Genomic DNA, 23,504 nt, shown 5'->3' with positions numbered 1-23,504 from the left:
TGTGCACAGCAAATCCAGCACTTCCAAGAAGTGCGCTCATGCTACTGCACTCCTGGGTGCAGCACATGTGAGGTAGGTCAGGTCAACAAGCAAAGGGGGGTGATGGTGTGCAGCTTAGCACAGGCCCTAGAAAAATAAATGCGACAAGGTCAGGAACGTGCAAGTGTTTGGTTTCTTGGAGTGGATGATTGAAATATTATTGCTAAGCACCGTTTGGAGACCTCTGCATTGATTGATGTCTCATTTGAAATCTCTTTCTTGCCTGAAAGAAAGAAGAGTGAAAACATTTAGCTAATTCTCTTGCAGTGCTTTAAGGCTGCTGTTCTCGTTGAACATGACTGGCTCAATAAGGATTCGTCATTTCAGGTGTCATCTGTATAAGGTCTAGTCTGTGTAAGCTAGATAGAGGTGGACGGTGTATTGTTACTCTGACAATCTTACATTTTCTCCCCATGTAAATAGGTAAAGAGCATGAAAAGTGCTTCCTTGTAGGCTGATGTTCAGAAGTTTCATATATGAGGTCCAATCTTTGATGAAGAGAGCAATTGATCAATTAAATAACTTCCTGTACTGAAATACTGCATTTCATAAATAAGTTAGTTTTCCCATGCAAGTCTTTCAAGAAAGCTGTGCACACAAGGAAAGCTTCTGTCAGCATTTTTTAATCCTGAAATGACCGAGTTTCTCGCTGCAAACACCAAACTTAGCTTCTTCTAAGAAACTCTTAGGCATGCGACTATTTCTGTGCTTCTCAAAATATGCCTGTACTTCTGCTGTTTTCCAGGGAGAAGACTCACAGAGACAGACTTTAAATATTTAATGCCAGCTGTTAGCACATGAAGGCCAAGAGGTCTCAATTTTTAAGCACATACTAAAACCTTTGTATCCCCAGTACTAAAAATCTGTGGACTAGCTCCTGCTCTCGCTAATGTTAACAGCGGGATTTGTGTCAAAACAAACAAGAAGAGAACATAACTAGCAGCTTGGAATTATCTGCCTTTGTCTATATACTCCACCGCTGTAGGAATGATTGTTCTAGCATCTCTTCTATTGCATTGTTAAATGATGGAAGCTTTTGCCAAATCCAAACTGAAAAGCTTCCAAAGCCTTTTTTCAGCGTTGGAAAATGTTTGTATCAAGTTATCCTTGGAATAATTTTCTTCTTTATTTATTGCTATGTGCTACCCAGTAGACACCTAATTATGAGGCACAGAGTACTTCTCATTCTAATAGGATATATAGCACTTCACTGGATGTTTTTAGGAGTCCATTTTCATTACATTAAATGGGATGTTTACTTGTATGAATCCCTTGGGTTTTAAAAAAAAGCAAAAAGACAAAGAATGAAGTTCAACACTGAACAGTCAATAGACCCTTTTACTGGAGGGGAATTCTGTTATACCACATCACAGACTGTTTGTTCTCTGTTTTTTTTTTAGAGTGGGTATCCGAGCTCTGGACCCGCATCAAGCACTCCTGCCTTCAGGCCTGAGGATGAGCTGGAACATCTGACCAAGAAAATGCTGTATGACATGGAGAATCCTCCCTCTGATGACTACTTTGGTGAGCAGTGCTGTGTCACGTTGAATCAGTCTGTCCATAGCCCTTTTCTATATTTACTAGGTTTGGTAACGTGAAAGCCTGACAGCTGCACTATTAATGTAGTGACATTCCTATTGATAGATTTGCTTTCCATGCTTGGGCTGGAAGTGTAATCATCCATAGGAATTCCTCTGTAATTTCAGCATAAATCTCATGCTCGCTTGCTGTATGTTTACAGTCTTCCTGGATATAAAGTGAATTTTTTTAATGTCTGTTTCATTTTGACACCACCTGTACCCAGCTTCTGTACTACCAGGCTGAATTCAGGTGCTGCATGCGATGCTGCCCACCTGCCCCATTCCTCCCTTCTCATTGCCTCTGCAGAAAGCCTGGCAATGTAAATGCGTTCTGCTCCTGAGGCATGGATTTTCATTTTCTCTATGCTGGCATAGATTAAAAGGAAACCCAGTTTGAGTCAATCAGGTTGGTTTTATATGGACACCCGTTAGCCCAGAACTGGGTCCAGCAAATATGAGGAAGACAAATCTGAACTGATTGAGTATAATCAATTGAGTATAACCATGTCATCTTCCTTGCCTGGCAAAAAGATAAGCAGTTGATTTCCTTTTGAAATGGTGTATAACTGAATTATCTCAGACATCTATAGGGATAAAATACGTATCTTACTTCTACATGAAACACAGGTGGTACAGGCTGAACTCTGCGTTAAAGTCAAGAGACTTGGGCATGTTTGATATATCTTGTCTGTGTGTTTAGTTTCTTACAGGCTTGGGTGATAGAATTGTTAGGAAACAAACTGCTTTAGTTTGTAGAGTTAAATGCTAGGGGAGGCCATTCATTTTGTCTTCTTTGCCTTCCTTTATTTCAGCAATTCTGAAAAAATTCATTTAGATTGCCCCGTAGGTCTGTTCTTTATAGATTTTGGTTGGACAAAAGCATTTCTGGCTTAAAGAAACTTCAGTGGTTTTGTGTAATCGAAAGACAGGTAGGACCAAGGTTTAGCTAATAAACAGGATCTGGCAGTGACAAGGATCTGATTACATGAGAAGGTCGAGATGTTCTCATCAGATAAATATTACCCTGTGAGATGGGGTAGGTATCAGTCCCCATGCTCCATCAGTACCCTCTGCTTTCCATGGCCTCCACCTCACAGCCAAAATGTCCTCTCTGTAAACATCGGCAATCATCAGATCTGATGAGAAGCACAGATCTGAGATGTAAGCAAGAACAACTTGCTGAAGGGAAGATAACCAGAGAGCATTTTCTGTGTTGCTGCATTTGACTTCGTCTCTGCCCCATACCCATTTGCGTTCACTCTCTGATGTTTTAAAAGGGAAGCAGCAACCAAACAAACATAACATGTATTTAGCTATTAGCGTGGGCGGGCAAAAAGGAGAAACCTTTTTCCTGCTCCCTTCAGGCAAACGGCTGAAGCCCTAAAGCATGAGATTTGATTGCAGTCATTTTCTTAATGCAGAACCGTAAGTGGCAGGAGCCAGACTGAAGCCCACCCCACTCTTCCTATAGCCCAAGAAAGTAGTCAAGTTGAACAAAGAATTCAAAGACTCACAAGATCCAAGGTCAGAAAGGACCTTACCATTATACAGCCCAATGTCCTACTCTCAGTTTCTCCCAGAAAGCTTGATTGAATCATGACTTAAAAAAAAAATCTAATCTTATCTTAAAGACTTCAAGCAATGGTGAGTCAACCACCTACCCTGATAAGCTGTTCTAGTGATTAATTTTCCTCACAGCTCAGAAATTGCTTCCTGAAGTGGAGCTTTAGTTTTGTTTAGCACTTGTATTTATGAAGCTGAAATGCTGGGGGTTTGCAGACTAATAATGTATCACTAAGATGGCTCTGCTCCGTTTGCGAGTGTGGTACATCAAAGCCTTTTCTTCCAAAAAGGATGCGTAGCTCAGAGGGTTGGAACATAAAGTCTCTCAGTGTTAGGTCATCAATTTAGCTATCAGATGGGAGGTCAGACCAATGCCATGCCAATAGCTCTTAATTCTGCAGAACAGGAGATGGAAAGGAGCCTCCAGATCATACAGAAGTTTTAAGAGTGATGTTGTTACAAGCAGTAGCATGGTCAAAGATGGAGTGATGATGCATGATGCAAGCTGGAAGATGAAAACCCAACAACCTTAGTCCTATCTTGGGCAGGTGATGCTTAATTACAAGCTGCACCTGACTGACCTAATTGCATTAAATCTATGCCACTGAAGGCCATCCCTGAAACGGTTTCCAGCCTTGACATTCTTGATGTGCAGATGAACTGCGTGTCGGGCTGAACTCCTCGTCAGCTCTCTAAGCATGCTGTGCCCCATGCAGCAATTTGGGAAGCATAGCCACAACTAATTATATACCTACCAAGAAAAACGCAAAACAAAACCAGCAGTCCTGGGGCACAACTGCTTTTTATGGTTGGATAAAATCAAAGAGGTGGTCTGCCCTCATCCTCTTAGGTTTGTTCCAGCCCAAGCTGCTCTCAGGGGAAAATGGTCTCTGGGATCACAATGGCTGAGGCTTTTTGATATGGCAAGCACGGGCCAGGAGTTCTGTACTAATTCTGGCTATGTGAGAGCTAAATGCCCATCTACTTGAGCTGTCAGCCTAGTGCCTTTCCACAACTTCATGCTCATGCGGAAGGAAGAAATTAAGTGTGGGAGGAAAAAAAGAGTCTTTCAACTTTGGTTAACTGTCTGAACCAGTATCTCTGCCTTTGTTCTTTATTTGTTTAGCATGGTAGCGTGGATTGTACAAGATTCACATGGCACATTGATACAATTATCAGAAAAAGGACAAATGGGCAGAGACATTGATTCTGATTTGCATTAAATATCTTCTGCCTGAGGTCTAAATGCCATGGTAATTGTAGCATACCAGATAGCTGTCAGCTAATCACTTTTATTAGTTTGAATTTAGAAAACTGGATTTCAGCATATTAAAAGTTGGTTAAGAACAGATAGGTTTTGAATTGAGGAATCTAATTAACCTTGCTAGAAAGCTGCAAGGCGTTATATTAAGTCATGAAAATAATTTGTTGGAATAATTACATTTGAACTGTCAGGCTGGAGAAAGGTCATTTTACTTGGCCCGTCAGCACTCTGGGGTCTTTTCTGTAACCATCTTCCTTCTGCAATTTCACTTTCTGTATCTCTGGTTTGCAATCAAGCTATTTTGTTTGAGCGTGGGCAGAGTGGGGGCTCCTGGGGAGGGAAGAGGAGTAGAAGCCACTAAAGGCTCGTTGCCCTGGAAATACCAGCTTGGTGCTGCTGGAGGCTGGGTGAGCTGAGCTCAGGAGCAGGACAACCCGCACTTCCATCACGTCTGTGCTCACCACAGCACCTCACTGCAGCTTCCCTGGGTGCAAATTACTGAAGGTGGTTTCAGAGATGGGGAAACTGCTCTAGCCAGCGATTGCTGACCAAAGCGCACACAGCTGGCACCATGGCAGGGTTCACTCTGCATTCCTGAGGAGCCAGGGTGCATGGTAAGCCAGAAAGCAGCATGCTGTAGGCACACTTTGGAGCAGCAAGATCACAGTTTGCAGCTGTTTGTTGCCTAGACTTAGGGCCCCACCACGATCTACTCACTGGGAAATCCTCTAGCTGCCACTGGCAAGGCAAGGTTGAAGCACATAAGCATCATAACTGAGTAACACAATTAAAAATATATATATTTTAGGAGTTAAACATGCATGCTGGTTATTCTGCCTTACTCAGTTTTGTTAAAAGCCCACTCTACTATACTACATCTAAGAGCTCTGATCTTTGGTCTGTATCACCTTCTACCCTCTCATAGGTTACAGAATGACTTACGGAGTGACTTTTCCTCGGAAGTCCTTGGCAGATCAGCAAATTGAAGTCTCCTAAGTCTAGGCTACTCTTTACTGCTGATTCAGTTGCTGATCTGTGGTAGTTGGCAGACTTTAATCAAATCCCTTTTTATTAGAAAGGATTCCCACGTGTTATGCACTGTGCTGTAAGGATGCTTTCTCTCTGTCATAGCTCTTCCCATTGCTAAATGCGTGATTACAGATAGGCACGTTGAAGGAAAAATAGAATACTGTGTGGAGTGGAAATTGAATACGGGTGGAGGAGGAGAAACGGAGATCTACAGGAGATTAGGATGAAACTATCAAAATAATTTGTTGGCCGCCGTGGGGAACTACAGCCCTGATTTTGCATTTTTTAAAACACACACACACACACAAAGATCACAACTGTTCTGGACCACCGTTTCAAATCTCATAGAAAGAAATGACTTCTGGCAGCTTATCAGTCTCTATCGCCATGCAGTCAGTGCTGATTAAGACGGGAAAATTGCCATCAGGGCCCCTCATCTCCTGTTGCCTTCTGGACTATGTCCCAGCTGAGTCACTCCCCACAACAGAGGAGTTTCCCTAAGTGCTGGGAAGAAACTTTCACTGGCGTTTTACCGTAAGCACTCAGAGCTACCAAAGTAGCCACCAGTTTATGTACTTGATAACACAGCTGTCTCCTCTTGTCGTTCCAATGTACTGTAGGGATGCACACAGGGAGAGGAGAGATACTGAGATGGGCCTGTTGAAAATACTCAATTTGTGCAATAAAGGGACCTCAATTTGTCTCAGAGTTAACAGTTCAGGAGGTAGTTTTCTTCTTTCATATTTACCTTATGTCCTGACTTCAGCAATGGTAGAGATGGTGCAGAGCATGGTGAGGAGCAAGGCCAGCAAGCAGGATGCTTGGCTTCCTTTCCTGATTCTCATCGTGACCTTTTGTGAGACCTGTAGCAGATCAGTTTACCTCTGCAGACTCCATTTTTCCCCTTTCACCCAATTTTCAGTGCACTTAATGTGCCTAGTCCTTCAGACAGGAGCTGATTCACAGCAGCAGCTCTGTGAGTATCCCCCATGGAGAAGCCTTCATCTCCAACAGTTCTCTGAGATGCGGTGTCACAGTAAAGAACGATAAGTGCCACCAGGATTGAACCTGTCACGGTTCTGTCAACCTTGCCACCTACTGGCTTTGCATCTGCACTAAGCGCAATGTCAGAATGGCTGATGTCAGAATGGTGTCCCCTGGTTCTGCTGCTTGAGGAGCAGGGCACGGGTTAGCAGGTAGCAGACCAAGTAAGGTATGGGAAAGACTGTGATGGGTTGAGCTGAAGATGAGAAGGCTCACTAGATTGTGCAGGTATGGCTTCCTTCAGTTCGTGGTGTATTTGTTTCCTGACATGGCTCTGTGGGCTAAACAGTTCTAGTGTCTCTAAACCATACGTGGTCTGCATCACATTTGTGTCTTCACTCAGTATTTCTGCAAGACATCCCCTTTCTGCCTGCTCAGGTAGCCTCTTAGTTTCATCTGAATTACCACCAGAAAAGGAAAATGAAAGTCGATGTATTTTGCTGGGTTCTTCTGAAAAGGTTATTATTAAAAGATGCTACTTATTATTAAAAGAGCACAATTGCATTGTAATTTTGCCGTGTAACGTAATACGTCATCGTGTCTTTTGTTTAAAGGCAGGGTTTCTGGTGCAAGAGAGCATACGTCCTCATCTGAACAACATCTGGGTCAGAAAATAGTAGGTTAGATTTTCAGCGACTGATGATCCGACGGTCATTTTCCGTTATGTAACCACTCACAAAAGCAGGAAGAGCATACATATAATGGGGACCCTTTTCTCCACTGCAGTTCAAGTTATTATCTTTTATGCTCAAGCCATATTCTAGCATTTATGCTCAAGCTACAGCGTCTGGGAGCAGCCTGCGCTCGGGTAGGTCGTGGTGCAGTACCATCAGCATCCAGCTGCCCTCTTGTGGCCTGCCGCAAGGGGAGACATCCTCCCTCTGCTCCCCAGGGGCTTTAATTACCCTGGTAAATGGCTTTCAGAGCCTGTTTCTTCAGTCTCACTTCTGTCAGTGCTTGCCACCCGCATCTAACTTTATTTCAGGGAGTTCTGTGACTGCTGGAACAGCAAATGCAGGTAGGGGTTTGAGAGTGAATTTATACAGATAGTCTCAATGCCTACAGTTGGCCCACAGTTCCAAGTGGGGAGTGAGAAAGAGGAGCCCCATGAGTGGCTGGAGAGCAAAGCATACCATGTCTGCATGCATTTATCTCCAGCCGTAAGTAAGGCATGAGAAAACAAGGATGCAGAGCCTGTGAACTGGTTTAAGTTGCTCTTCAGCATTCAGAAGATTGCAAAAGTTTGATCGTTCCTGCTAGTGATGCAGTCCACATCCTACTCTGGAGTAGTTGTGGGAAAAATGTTTTGGAAAGCCAAGCACCCATATCTTTTTATGCTAGGGATCTGAGTCTTGTGAAGTTTTGAGCATTACATCTCTTAATGTAGATCGAGCAGATGCAGCAGTCAGGATTGAGGGGAGGCTGCACTCTTGTAAGCCCTGAGCACCTGCTACCCACATGTGCCAAGAGGCAGGAGCCTCGTGTTCCCTTCTTTCTTTTCGTATCCACCCAAGAGTGGACGAGACTTTGCATCATGAGTGTTTCTGAAGTACAGTCACTTCAGAGACCAGCGCTGCTTCACAGATGTGGTCTAAATCTTGCATCAAAAATAAAATTACCCGTTGTTGCTGTAGGTGATAAAATGCCAGCTGAAGCAGGTAAAAGGCAGCATGACAACCTTGGTGTATTTAAGTCCCTCGTTTAGCTTGAATTGCTGGCAGTCAATCGAGACATATTTTTTACTTTTAAATAGAACTGATTTGATGCAGAAGTCATTTAATGGAGAATAAGTGCAGAGTACCAAGCTGGCATTTTAGCAAAGGGAATTTTGATGATCACCTATGTGCTGTGAAACAAAGGTGGGTTTCAGGTCACGAATGGAATTATTTTTGAAGCAACAGTCAGAAAATGAAAGCTGACAATTTCCTGGTGTCTTCGAAGAGGAGTGAAACGTGATAATGAAATGTCTTTCTAAAGTACAGCGGTGTTCTACAAGATTTCTTCAGCATGTTTAAAAATGAACATATGCATGAAAAAAATTATTCTGTGAAGTTGGAAGTCATTTCTTATGTTGCAACAGGGCCCTTACTGTGCTAGGCGCTGTACAAATGGATAGCAAAGCTCAGTCTCCTTCTGAAAAGACTTTGGCCAAAGATGAGGCTAATACTCAAACCCCAAAAGTTAATAGCTCGTATTTGCAAACAAAGTCAATCTTTCTATCGTGAACTGAGAAGCAGTTCAAAGGGAATCCAGCATGTTCCATGATAAATTTACATGCCCAAACTGAACTGTATGTGGACTGAAATGGCTGAAGAACTGATAATGAGCCGTGAAGACTTCGTCTACAGGCCATTAGTCCGTAGCTAACTCCGGTCATTAAGAACCGAAAGTGTGACCTACCTTATGGTTGCTTCCTGCCCCATATGAAATGAGCTGGCTGGTCTCAGGGGGGTTCTCTGTGGGTACGTCATCACCTCACCAAAAACATAAATTGTGGCACCTGGAGGACCCCTTGTTGGGAATCTCCACGAGGAGGCCAGGAGCTGAAGGCAGGCTGTTAGCCGAGGAGCAGGTGGGATGGAGAAGGTTTGTTCTTCCTCTCCTCCTCTTTGATCTGTTGTATGGAGACAAGTGAAACCAAGATTTTCCATCCAGGATTTCATAATCACTAAATTCTCACTGACAGGTATTTTAAAAGGGGCTGTATGTTTGTATGTCTATGAAGGAGTGAGAATGTTTCTCTGGGTTGTAGTTTTATAGAAATACTTTTCACTTCAGATAGTGCTTTGGAGTGTTTTAAGCCACATTTTTTTATTATTGATATTATTTTTTGTCATAACTTAAGGCTGAGTTGTTTAGAGATATTAAGGCAGCCAGTTTTGGAGCTGGGGTTAGAAACCACACATCCAACCATGCAGTCTTGGCCAACTCTTTGTTCCAGCGACATGAAAACAGTTTCATTTTTCTTTGTTTAGAGTTAGCTATGCACATGACCTGGCATAGACGAACCTTTCTTGTTGTTGCTTTTTTACAACTGAAAACAGCTCACCTATTGTTTGAAGCTGGTTGCAGTAAATTTGTCATTGCTTCTGTGTTATTCCGTGGCTTTTTTTGTACTGCAGCGATATCTGAGGCCTGCTAGCGAGACTGCAGTCGTGCTGCACTATGTGCAAATTAACCATGAAGGAGGAACCAGTATGCATCCCTCTGAGTTTCCAAGCTGAAAATACAGCAAGGACCAGGAAATTATTATTGTCCTTAATTCACAAATGAGGGGCTGACTGGCTGAGCTGAGCTGAGTCACCCAGTGTCACGCAGAGAAGCAGTAGCAGAGTGGGAATTGAGCCTAGAATTCCTCCAAGTCCCGTGCCTTACCCACAGCCACGGCCTCGCTCCTATTATATGTGAAAAGCAACCAAATGGGCTTGTGAGCCTTGTCTGATGAGAAATCACAACTCTCTGAATGCTCTTCCCAGCATTTAGATCACAGGCCCTATTTTCCAGGGTTAATAACACGGCTGCGAAAATAAGAAAGGGGAAAAAAAGCGCTCCAGGACCACACTTGGTAATCTTAACTGCTGTTAATATAATGCACCCACTAATGCTATCGCACTGTAGCATTTAGATAGTCCATGGCTATTATGAAAATTGATAATTCACCGTAGTAATCTGTTACTTTCCAGTCTAGCAAGCGGCGTCCCACGGGGGTGGGCAGGGGCATGGTGTGGCATTTATTATTTCTTCTTCTGGTGGCATTTGCCTCACACTGTCATTTTTGATACGGTGGTTAGTGTCTTGCCAGTACTTTTGGGGGTATTTTGAGTGTCACTTGAAGTTTAGTTGGGAGGGAAGGCCAGATTTTATCTGAGTGAAGTGTGGTGAAAAAGAATTAAACAGGCTTCTCTCATGTGCTGGGCGCTCTTCTCCAGCCTGCTCTCTTCTGATAGAAATGCATCAAAACTGTTGTGTTTTTTGTTTTTTCTCTTCTTTTCTTTATTTTTTAAGGAATCACTTTGACTCAGATTGTGTGAGATGAATCATAACCCACTTTCTCATCTCAGATGTGAAAAGAAAAAAAAAGAAAAGAAAAAAATTCCAGCTCTGCTGTCAGTGTCAGCATAATCAATACAGAGTGTTTCTCAGTGGTGCAAAGAGGTAGGGGAGTGTTGAAAGAATGAAAAGAAGCAGAAGTAGCCAAACTTTCCTGCTGCTTTCAGTGGGCTGTGCTGTTTTCATGTCTGCAGATGCACCTTGCTGTTCGTCATGTCATCTTGGACATGAACACAGTTTTTGTGTCTCTGGCTACAACCCTAGGTCACAGCCTGTGCTCAGAAGTCAGGAGACTGTCATCCCAAACTGACAGGGAAATCATGAGCAGCCAGCCCTGGCAGACATTTGGGACGCTACCAACAGCCAAGGGTAAACCCGTTGTGACTTGTGAAACTTGCCGTCAGATGTCACCTGCCTGGGCTGTGCCAGCGCAGTTTTTATCAGTGTGGCAAACCACCTTGCCTGTCCCATGGCCTGGCCTGAGCCAGTCCTACTGAGGGAAATGGAAAACTTACAGAGCTATAGGATCACTGTCAGTGTAAACTGGAGGTAGGAGACAGACCTGATACCTCTTCTATGCTTTTTTTTATAAGAAAAATAAAGTAATATATACATAAAATCTTTATTTTATGAACTTGCTCATTTGCATTACTTTTTCTTTCTTTCTTGTGTGCCTTCCAAGGCATGCAAAGAGATGCAGAAACAGTTACCTCTGAGGGTGGGAGCTTAACTCCTGAAAAAACTATGTTCACAGAACCAGAACCAGAGTGAAAAGGGGACAGCACAGTTTAGTACATGGGTTTTAGAAGCTGAGGAAATGAGTCTCCCCATTGAGCGCAGTGGTTCAGTAAAACACCCTGGCAATAACAGACAATGTGGAGATTTTAGAGGGGCGCAACCATCATCCAAAGTGTAAGACACCCTCCACAGCTAAAGACCAACACCTGGACTTGGAATATGAATGGTTTTCTCTCACAGGTCCTTCCAAATTACTGCTCCAGCCATGCAAAGTTATTTGTTTAAAGCTCTGAATCAGGCTGTATTCAGTTAGCAGCAGTATTCAGCTTTATTATGCAATTTACTCAACAAATTCTGATTCCAGACAGTATCTTGAGAGGTTAATAACTTTCTATCTACTAAGTGCATGTTCTGATTTCTGTCTGCTCTGTCGGCATAGACCAAACAGATGATGCACCGGCTTCCATATGAGGGTGAGGAGGGAGTGGGGAAAGTCTTTGTGGGGAGTTTGGTTGGTTTTGTTATTTTTGTCATTTAAAATTATACTCTGAAAAAAAAACTGCTTTTTAAAATGCCATTATTTCCTTATTATCTGCATGCTCTAAAAAAGCCAGGTAAGTTCAGCTCCTGGCTTCCAAAAAACCTGCAGGAAGCCAGATGACTTCTACCTTGACTTTTCTCTGGAGCTGATGGATGGCTGGGGCATGACAATACTGACTTTTCACCTCTTTTTAACTCAGGGATTGTGTGTCATCACGTGACCTAAGAAATTGTGTCTGACTAAGCTTTCCTAGAGGGAGACATTTGGAAGGGATGCTCATGTAGGTCATTTATGCTCTGCAGTGTACTGTCACGTGCAGCCAGCTCTTCTGGACTGGAAAGTCCTAGCAATCGTCATTGCCAGCGTGGAGCTAATTCTGGTCACATGTTCTCGTTGTCACCTCCACAAGCTGGGCAGCTGCTTCTCATTTCTTTCCTGTGGCTGGGAGTAGTGAGAATCCTAAAAGGCATACATATGGCGTGTGTATATATAGTGCAGGATGCTGCGTGGACCTTGGATTCTAATGGCATTCCCTTCTTTCCCATTCTCCATCGCAACATCTCACGTCAACTGATGCAGCTTTTGGTGCCTACAGGGTCTTGTGAAGTGTGAATATCTCTCCAGTGTTGGCAAGTCTGACGTGCATATATGAAGCAGAGAGGAAAGTATGGAGATGGGGACAGGACTGAGAAGGCTATGGCTCCAGTAAGAATGGATGTGGAAGTGAGTTGGGCTATTTTTAAGCGTTCCATTATTTGGCTGTATTTGTCAAAAGTAATGGCTTCTAAAGATAAAATGCCAAAACACAGGCTTCAGTGCACTGTGCTTGTGTAATTCCTAACTAGCCACTACTGATGCTGCAACAGCCATAACCTCCTAGACTATGTACACTCAATGTCCAGGCAAGGCCACAAGGAGAGGAGGCAAGTGAAACAGGGAGGTTGCTTATGATCAGAATTATTTGCACATTTTTTTCTTGTGTAATTCAAAAGGTGAAGAAAATGAAGCACATGCACTGCAGATGTGCACAGCTGGTGCATTGCTTTCTCCTTCAGAAGGGGAGCTGAGGAGAGCCAGGAGGGCTGTGTCAGTCATATGGGCAGCTCCTAGTGGGAGCTTGTTGCATTTAAACTGCTTCGGTCTCTTTGTGCAAAACCATGAGGATACGAGGTGAGGAGTGGGAACTGCTCTGTTCGCTCACAAAGGAAAGAGACACATACTTTCAGGTCTGGGGGACTTAGACGAAAAACTGGGCAGATAACACAAGCTTCAGGAGCCTTAGCAGGAGCATCAGAAAAGTGACCCCCTCCAAGCTTAGTGTAGAGGAACATGGGTGTCCTGGGGGAATAGATCTGTGCCTTGAGCTAGTCCTGGTCGTGCCACGTTCAAGTCTAAAGGACGTTGTTCATAAGGCCCATTGATCTAAGTCTGACTAGGTCTTTCAAACAAAACCAATACTTCATAGAAAGCCAATGCGTCTTAGGATCTTGGAGTTTTTCCTGTTACATCTTTGTTCTGGTGTAGCAGGCCATCAGGTGAGGATCTGTAGCTAAACTGTTTCAGGTGCGCCAGCATTGGCTTTTCCTTAGGTTTTATCCAATTGCAAGGTTCACACACAGTCTCACTGCCTATTGCCCATTGCAGAACAATTTTATTTCATATAGGAGAGAAAAGGGCTGACCTGTGACTTCAGGTCTTGTGTAAATGACCAAAGTCCCAAGACTCTGAATAACAGCTGTTAGGAATGGTGCGCATCCAGCAAATGTCTGATTACAAGAGCTCTTCTGGCCCAGGAAAATTGCAGCTGTTCGGAAAAATGAGTAAGGTTTTACAGGATGATATTTTGGAGCATGGTCTAATCATGACACATAGTGGGTCACATCTCAATAGGTGTGTGTTGACTAGAAGATGTTCAAATTGGCATCAGCTTGGCTAGAGGTCTGGTTGATTAAATATAGCCTAAGCTCTCAGGAGATCAGTGTGTTCAGTGGCTTCATGCTTGTGCTCTGGGGACAGGGGAGAGCAAAACAATACGTAGTGGAAATATCACTATAAAATAAGAGAGTCATATTTTTTTCCCCTGGGCAAACATTTTACTTGTTTTATCTCCCTCTTAGCTAGGAATATCCTATGGTGCCCCCTAGAACCTCAAACCCAGATTTTCCCTGGAAAAGCCTTTTACTGCATTGCAGGAAAAGAAGTTTGATAGGTCTTTATTTTGTGGTCTCCAAAACATGAGCCTGTCTCTTCCTTGTTATAGAGAAGCTGCTTCAACTTTCTTGTGAAGCAATACTGAAATGATAAGCACTGGGATAGTAAAATTCAGACTTCTTCCAGGTTTTCTAATGTTCAGACATGGATCTGAAGCTTAATTCAAACACTTCGTCAGTCATCTGATGTAAAATGCAGGCTGGAGGTTTCCCAGGAGCTGCATTATACACATTATTTCACAGGTCGTCAACTGTAGGGGCTGCAAAGGGGAGGCTTAGAGCAGTACAAAACAATGAAAGATATTTCCAAAATGTTTGAAGCCTTACAAATTTGCATTTGCATTGGGTCTCACCTCACATTGCTGCAATTCAGTGTTTTGGATGCTAGCTTCTGCAAACCGTAGCCTTTTACTGGGGTGAAAATCTCCCACACGGTTTCCTATGTCGGGGTGTGAATAATAGCTTCCCCAGTCTACCCATCACATCTAACTTTGTCAACATAAAAAAATTGCATCATTTTAGGTGCAAATGGAAACCAACTCAGATAAACCAGCATTGGCTTTCTGGGTTTGATCATGTATATTCAAAACTGCCTGAAGTTGCCTACATTGACATCAGTTAAAATCCGGCTTGGGCTGAACTGAAATGAGCGTCTCTACACATACCTCAGATCTAAATTTGGAGGTCTAGTGGTTTTCAGATGATTCTGTTATCACATGTAAACAAGTCCATAAGTTTTCCCTGCTGTCATACCAAAGCACTTAATGAGGATTAAATATACTTACCATCTTCACAGTGAACTGCCTTGTATGAAGGAAACCGGTAAAGAGTGCCCTCAGAGTTCAGAGCACAATGATAAAGAGCACCCTGAAAGTTCAGAGCACAACAATTTGTCAGCCTTCTCCGTACGGAGGTTACCGTGACTGGTTCGGGATGTTCAGGAGGTTTTTCGACGCTGAGTTTTTGGCAAACGCATATAATCCCTGCTGATGATAGTCTTTTCTAATGCCCGCTCAAGGACATTGGACTGGCAGGACTCACCATGACCTCTGGATATCGGATCGGTCCTTTCTGATTGGTTCTGCCCTATCACGAGGAGCGAAAGCTTTTGGGGTTTCAGTTTCCATCAGTGCAAAATTCTCAGGTCAAGAATTGTGTGAATAATTCAGGAGACAGGAATTGGTGCCCTTCATGCAAAAGCCAATTTAGCAAGAACCTTCCATCTTAGAAATGTGATAAGAGTAATACTTTGAACTCGTCTTCATAGATACTGATCAACATCAGAGCCTCCTCATGGAGGACTTCAGGTTGAATGTCAGGACAATCTGTCCAGCTGGCAAAACTGGGATTTTATTTTGCCCTTCCAGTATCATGATAAACCTGGATCCTAACCGACATTCCCAACGTCTCCTATGTTAGTCAACAGGCCCTAGCCTCAAACAGAGCAGTCTTAAGGCCACTAAAGAGCTCGGCTTTATGTTTTCTTGTTTTGTTTTGTTTTGTTTTTTAATTCTTATTATTTTTAAGCCTTGCTAATTATGAATCAAAAGCTGTAGGATGTGTGAGGGTGACACATGCAATTGTGCAGATGGGTTTTCCACAGATTTTCTTTAAATAAAATAATTTTTATAAATATGTATCTCATATTTTGCACTAATTCAATGCCAGTGGAGGCCAGGCAAGAAAACTTCTGTCTCCTTTTTGATCAAACTTTGAGAATGTGACAATCAGGTGAGAATAATGGTCTATAGATACTTGATACCAAACTGCGCCACCATGGACTCCAGATATGCAGCATGTGCCACAGGGAGATCATTTTGAAAATACTTGGGAGAGTTTTCAGTATTACTTTCCATCCACCTCAGCCAGTAGAAGCAGATCTCATGACCAGAGGATGAGCAGAATTGTAATTATTGCATGGTTACATGGGTATAAGTAATATGGTGTTACCGACATCACGTGTTATTTTAAAAGGACTTTTGCTCTCAATACCAGTATCCCATTTTAAGGATATGACATGTCTGGTCATCCTGAGTAGAAACAAGTGCTGCACATCCCCGCCAGAGTGGGAGTGCCTCTCCATCCCAGGTTGCAAAGCTCCTGTTACTTGTCCAAGAGAGTAAACAAATATTGGACTTTGCACCTGGTTGGAAAAGTCCCAGATTTTGGGGCAAAGAAGGAAACCTCTGTCCAGTAGGTTGGTTTAATGAGAAAAAACAGAGTTAGTTGATTCCAGCTGCTGAGAAATCTGGGATGATGGAATTCAGTGCAGGGGGTGGTGGACGCTCGGCGTACAGGTGAGGCGTTTTCCAGCGCCCGATGGATGTGATTTACGGCAAGGCTGCTGTCAACACGCAGACAGCGCATGTTTCAAAACAGCAAGGAAGCTTTGGGCTGGTGCCGGATTGTGAAAGGCAGGGTTTTAAAAGACCTTAAATAAATGAGGTGCCAGTTGAAATTTGGTGGGACATCTTCTTCTAATGCAGTCAGACACCTTTGGAAACTCCAAGCCTCAAAGCCGCAGGGAATATGAGAGCTATCATTTGTTCAGGACTCTGCTCTTTGTGGGATCCAGCCTTTCTCCACCTTCTCCATCTTTTTTTTTTTTCCTTTCTACTTTTGGCAGGGGGAAGACAGGTTCCCTCCCTGTTTCTTGTTTTTTGTCAGACGTTTTTCCCCAGGCAGGCATGCAGGAGGCATGCCAGGCTGGTAGGCTGGAGCCATTGGCACGGGAAGCATCTCTGACTCAAAACTTCGCCATTACTCAGGCATTTTCACCTTCTCTGCTGAACAGAGCCTTTGGTAAAAATCTCTTCATGCCACCACCCTCACGGTGATGCACAGAGGCAGAGACAAGCTGCCGAATGCCGTCTGGATCACAGCCAGGCTATGGAAGAGTGAATTGAGTCATTCATGCCCAGCAGCGGATGTGATTTTTGGCTGGATTTGAGTCTGGTGAACATACTGATGGCACCCATCCTGGGCTTATGAAATGGGTTGGCTGGGCTGGGGGGACCGAAGTGGTTTGAAGTGGCCTTGCGCAACACAGAAACAGTTGGATGTGAAAGTCTTTGGGCAGTGGGACATGGTTTGCTCTGCCTTCATTCAACACCAAACACCACACGGCCTTGACCCATTGCTTGGGCTGCTGAGGACTGCTTTCATCATGAAAACTCCTTTGGGCATGCAACACAAAGCAACTTATTTTTGGACCTCGATGGAAAGGCTGCTACCCATATCAGTTTGGGCCTTAACTACACTCTCGGTTCAGCTCTTAAGAAAGCAAATGCTGAGGAGAATTTGATCTACACTTGAGGCACGCCTGCGCTGAGCAGTGGCGTGATCCTGGGGGCAGGCGGTCGCTGGTCCTCCCCACCTGGAGGAGTGGGTGGGCGAAGGTGCACCAACCGTTGCACAACGAACACGAGGCATCTGAAGAGGAGGCCGGCTCATCTGCCCTCCAGACCTGCTCAGTTTTGCAACTACCACTTATGTTACGGGGTCGGGTGCAACAGCCCCTGAAACTACCCTCCGCTGCTCGACCAGCACGTCTGGTATCCTGAGTCAGTGGGTGAGCAGCCTGGGACAGCACGCGCGGAGAGACACCTGCGGGGGAGCCCAGACAGGCCAGGGAGAACTCCCGACCTAGACCCTGGCTGGGACTTCTGCCACTGGCCCTCTCGGTAATAGTCAGGTGTTTTTCCAAACGAGGATCCTGAAATCTGGCACAGAATTACAGAGAGAGCCCAGTGAGCCTGGGGATCACCCAGGAAGCCCCCCTTGCCCCTCGCCCCAAGATGAGGGTGGGAGGAGGAGTGATTTCTGTCACCCATCCTGCCTTCCTTTCCCTGTGGGAGTTTCAGACAAATACATGGCTTGTGTGCCACCGTATATTTGGCCCTCCCTCTGTTCAGGGAATGTGGCTTGCAAAAGTGGATACAAAGGGAACTGGCTCAGTGGCTGCCGCTATTAGAATCAGCAGAACTGCCAAAATCTGTCTTAATCCACAGCTCTACCAGCAACAGTTCACCTTGCTGAGGTTCCTCTCAGGAAGGGCAAAACCCCACAGTACCAGCTTTGGGATAAACTGCCCAGATAAAGCTTTCCTGCCAACCTCACAAGGAATTGGCTGATCTCCTCCCCTTCACCTGTTACTCAGGAGTTACTGAAGAGCTGCTGAGATTGTTCCCTGGGTGCCATGTAACGGTGAAGTCTCAATAAATGAAAAATAAAAAAGAGAGGTCTCTGTTAGTGATATGTTCCAAGGAGAAGAGTCATCTTCGTTTTAAGAACTCTCATTTTCCCGTAGAAGTAAAATGAAGAAGAGCTTTCTCAGCTTTTGAAAGCATGGAAAGCCCCACTTTTTTCACAGCTTTAAAAGATTTTGCCCCATTTTTATTTTGGGAAAATGTAAAGAGGGAAATCAGAGGCAGGTGGTTTTGTTTTATGTCTCTTGCTTTTCTAATTTCTTATATGTGATATGCCCCTGATGGAGAGGAATGATGGGCACAGGAAGATGGGGAATGAAAGTAAGATTCATTCATTCATTTACCTTTACCAAATGAAATGATTGCATTCCTTATTTACTTAAGTGTTCATTGGCAGATTTTTTGGGGTGCTCATCAGTGCTTTGAAACTCACCCAGAGACACAGAAATCTTTTTAATTTTAAAATATAGTTGCAAAATTCTACTTTTCATCCAACCCTATACTTGCAACTTAAAGCTCCTTTTCTTTGTCATTTCCATGCCTAATGCCAGACTGGGAGCAGTAGTGAAGAGAAGCAGGTAGTGTCCAGGAGGCAATATGGGACATGACACCCTGTTTGCAGTCCTGGACAGCCGTGGGGCAGCCTGGCTGGAGGAGGAATTGCTGTTGCTTCCATAGACAACAGCCTGTGCCCCAGCCAAAAGTGCCAGGCAAAGTTGTGCAAATGGCTTGCTCTTCTGTTTCCGCAGCCGGGGGTCTTTAGTGGATATACAACTGTAGTCTCTGTCATCTGGCAACTTTCATCAGTGTTAAAGGGAACATTTATAAAGGAAATACAGTACATTTTACTTGCTCCCTTGCATTTCCTTGATCAATCAGCAAAGGGAGGAATGTTTCCTGTCTCACACTTTTTTTCACCCCCTTCCTTTTGCATCTCCAGATGTTACTGAGGCTCTATTTCAACCCCTTTGCACATGGTAAAACATGTGCCAAAAAGTTGACACAATGTGAAAAAAAAAAAAAAAAAAAAAAAGCCATGCTTCAAAAAAAGTATCTGGGACCGTAAATACTGTAGAGCATCACTGACCCCCACTGGGCTGGGACACTCACTGCACATCACCCGAGTTGGGTCACTGGTACCTCACTGATGAGCTGGACACGCAATCAGATCAACGTTTGCCTGCACTGAAAAGCATTAAAAAGGTACCTCAGCAGGTGTCTTGCCTTCGGAGGGAGGGGGGGCAACTTCTTTTAAGTGTTCACGCAGATCCATACTTCAAAAGCTTCTCATCAGACTGGTTAGACCAAACCAAGCCCACACGTGTCCTGTGTGTCCATCATGAGTAGAGTAAGAAGGCATTGGCTTAGAGAACTGTAAGGGGCATTTTGGTTTGATGGAAAAACAGACTTGCTTGTGGTAAGGTCAGGTGCTCACTGAAACGTTCTGCACAGCTTGCTGGTGAAACCTCCATTGCTGGAAGTTCTTAGGAACAGGTTAAATAAGTACCTGTCAAGAGTGATGTAGAGAGGGTTGATCCTGCCTTCAAGGCAGTAAGGCAGTTTCCATAACCTCTCAAGATCCTCTTCTACTTGAGTTTGTATAGCTTTGTGGAAAAATCAGGAAGGCTTCTCTCTGAACCTTTATTTTGTGGCACTGATGCATTGCAGCTCTGATAATCTAGGAAGGAGCCTCTACCATGTTGGTAAGCACTTGCTGTAATGTTTTATATCATAAGCAGGCTAAATTGTCTCTCATGTCTCAGGGAGAAGAGGAGATGGTGATGTAGGTAAGTGAGGGACAAGGGCCATCAGCACATGGATGATGAAGGCAATACACACCTTCCCTCCTCTGTTGTTGAACAGAGGACAGTTGGAGAGGCACGGACTTCTTCATGTTCCATCACTGTGTCGCTCAGCCAGGCTGCTGGGGAGCGATGGCACTGCCTGTACAAGGACCTTGTCCCAGGGCAGGATTGTCCAGCAGGGCTAGTGCTGGGACATCCCTCTGAATTGGAGGGGTTTTTGTGCTGTAAGCCTGTCTCACCATCGGGCCTTTTTAGAGATTGTCTTGTGGTTAAAGAGACTAGACTGGGATTGAGAAGATGTGGTTTCAGTTCCTGGCACTGTCACAAACTCCGTGTGTGACCCTTGGCAAGTAATAGAACTTACGTGGGTCTCAGTTCCCCATCTGCATGTTGGGTGTCCTGAGAGTCCTCCACCTTCCCCAGGAGCTGGAAGGATTCACCCTTAGGGCCAGTGACCAGCTCCGACAGTAAGCTCACCTCCGTGCAGCACCGAGAAGCATTTGAAATGGTACAGTAAAGTGTCAGTAGCCTGAGCCCGCACAGTTGCAGCGCTTTTGCTGTGCGGAGTGGAATGAGACCTCTGGGGCATACTGAGAATGTGTCAGGTTTGCAGCCAAGGAAAGTGAGAAGATGAAGTCGTATTGTGGTTGGAGAACAGGGATGCAAACAACAGGAGAGCACAGCTACTACTGGACGAGCGTAGTACAAATGACAAGGAGGTCACTGCAGGGACCTGTACATCTGGAGTACAAGTGCAACGCAGCTAAACCAGAATAACCAGGACACAGTAATTAAATCACGGCCTCGGATTTAATTTATGAAGTGTTACAGGCACACGTTGCAGCATAAAGCTCTGTTTACTGTGAGAGATTGTGTTTTCTGACGTCTGTTGAAGAAGAGGGAATTAAGATTAATCTGTCTCATGTCCAAAGGCTGTGTAAGACAACTGATGCATACAGCCTGCTGCTGTCAAACGGTGAAACTCCAAGCTTGGATCCTGGCACAATAAACCATTGCCAAGGGCTTCCCACTCAGAAGCCTGAGTTCAAAAACAAAAATGGATAGGTAAGGAAGGCAAGGATAAACTGAGAAAAGTATCATAGTTTCCTTCAAAATGCACAAATTACATTTAGATTTCCCTGCACCCTGAAATTGCAAGGCCCTGGGTGCCAAAGTGTTGGAATAACTGAAGGACAGATACAGTCAAGGCATCTTTCCCAAACATAATCACAGTTGGACACATGCCTCCCATGCTCCACAGATATGGAATAAACACTACCTTATGGATCAGAAATTCCTATTTTATTCCCTTTGGATAAATCAAGGAACCCATTGGGTGCTTACAGGTTACAGGATCTCTGCCATTGAGACTTAACCCAGTTAAGGTGCCCTGGCAGTTAAGGTCTGCTCTTACTCCTGGCCTAATGGATTAACCTCTGTTCATGTATCCCTTTAAAATGGAATAATTGTGCTGTCTGGCTTAGGTGCCCTGAGGAATCCCATGTGCTTGGGAAATGCTTGAAAACCCTTGGATAAAAGTCACTAGGAAAGAGGAGGGAGAGAGGGGAAAATCTTCTTACATTGTTGACTTATGGTCAACGTTGTCCTCGAAATGCTGTTTTGTCATCAATATTTCTTCATTAGGAATAATGATTTTTCCACATTTACTGCCAGCTGATTCAAAGCTGTCCAAAAGCAGAATGTGTCATGAATCTCTAAAATGCATTCGCTGGCGGACTCTAAACAGAGATGATTAGAAAAATAACACAGCGGAAATACTGGGTGTCTTGAGGCTGCCAGGGGAACTTTTAGTGAGATATTTTGTCCAATGTATTTACATATTTTTAAAATGTTCTTAGTACACTTCTGTAAAAGCAGTGTGCTGTATTTCTTTAGTTCTTTCTTGCATATTGTATCAGGGCTGCAGCGAGAACCAGGGAATACACTTAGCTGATCAAGGGAAATTGTGTAATTGATAGGCAGTGAGGATATGACCTTGTGGTATATTCCCACAGTACAGTTAGGTGGGAAACAGTTTTTTCCATCATGCAGAAATTTCTGAGATATCAACATTTTTTCCCCACATTTGAGCAAATGCAGAACATTCCTACTTTTATGCTTTTATCAGAAAATTATCCCCTATCTCCTCTCTATATAGAACGCATGCTTTGAATTCATGAATTTAAACCTTTTGTAGAGAGGAGGCTTGCACATTTTCTCTCTGCTCTCTTCGCTCTTAGTATCTCTAGTTACTGCCTGAATTATCTTTGTTAGGCACTATAAATCACATAGCTAGGGATGATCTGTGCCCCCAACAGCTTAGTGTCTAAGTAGGTATGACAGACAGATAATGCTGTAGCCTAAAAAAGGTTAATGCAGCCCTTGGATGTACAAACAAGACCATCTCAAGCTAGCTGGATGGAGTTACGTTACCTCTGGATTTGGCTCCAATGTGATTGCTATCGGAATATTATGCCATAAGCATTAGTATGGCATGTGCATATTCCATCATCCATCTTCAGTGGTAGATGTTTGTTTGATTGGCTCACATTCCTAATCTGACATTTAAAAGTGACTTATGTCCAAGATAAGGTTGGACACCCTGTACCTAATTCCTCATCTCCAGATCACACCCAGACTCTGGCCAAATCTTAAGAATCTTGCTGAATAACAGCTCAGATTAAGGCCTTTCCTATTCGCCTTCACAGATAAAACCTGCATCCAGGCTCCAGTGACCTTGAATCTCTGCAACATCCTTTTCTAAAAATGCAGTTTCTCCCTGTTCATGCTCAACTGGCATGCAGCTGCAGAGATCACTGTCTAGTTTGTCACTTAGACCAGATTGCCCCTGCCTCTTAATCATTCCTCTGGTTTCGTTTCTGTGTTGTATCAAACAGAAGCTTCTCGTCTTTACTTGCATGGCCTGTAATGACCTACTCCCACCCCTTTTTTCTCTCATAATCTCCAGAGGCATATCAGCTCATCCGTCCCATCTGCAGGTATCTACGTTCAATCTTCAAGCACTTACGCTTCCCTTTTGTGCTCTCTTTGTCCTTTCCTCAGAAGCATCCCATTAAACTTCCCTCAAATTCCCTCCAGATCCTCTTTCAAATTCTTTCTTAACCTTTTCCTTGGCTCGGCTGTCTAAAGGCTGCTTGTCAACAGTAAAACATTTAGAGTGCTGAGACCACAATTTTCTTTGCTGACCAGTTCTGTCTGATTGTTTCTCTGTATTTCCTATCTGGGCACAGTTATTATTGCTTGTAATAGGTTGTAAACTCCTGCAGCTGGGCCCTTCTTTTTATTCTGAGCTTGTCTGTTACCCAGCACGGTAGGGCTTTTCCACAATTTGAGCACCCAGGACCTTTGGTACTACAAGCGAAAAACAGGCAGTAATAGTAATAAAATAACAAAATTTAGAGCATGGCATCAC

At 43.9% G+C, this 23,504-nt stretch overlaps 1 protein-coding gene across 7 annotated transcripts in view; it reads left to right on the top strand.

Moving 5' to 3' along the window:
• Positions 1-23,504, top strand: part of LPP (LIM domain containing preferred translocation partner in lipoma) — a 312,873-nt gene that overhangs the window by 230,329 nt on the left and 59,040 nt on the right. For all 7 annotated transcript variants that reach the window (XM_035334161.1, XM_035334162.1, XM_035334163.1 and 4 more), the window contains one exon: positions 1,440-1,563. In XM_035334161.1, the coding sequence (XP_035190052.1) occupies positions 1,440-1,563 (124 nt within the window). The remainder of the gene's footprint in view (positions 1-1,439; positions 1,564-23,504) is intronic.

The sequence above is a fragment of the Oxyura jamaicensis genome, chromosome 9 (genome assembly GCF_011077185.1).
Source record: "Oxyura jamaicensis isolate SHBP4307 breed ruddy duck chromosome 9, BPBGC_Ojam_1.0, whole genome shotgun sequence".
Classification (NCBI taxonomy): domain Eukaryota; kingdom Metazoa; phylum Chordata; class Aves; order Anseriformes; family Anatidae; genus Oxyura; species Oxyura jamaicensis.
The sequence above is the reverse complement of the archived record's forward strand: the minus strand, read 5'-3'. Positions and strand labels throughout refer to the sequence as shown.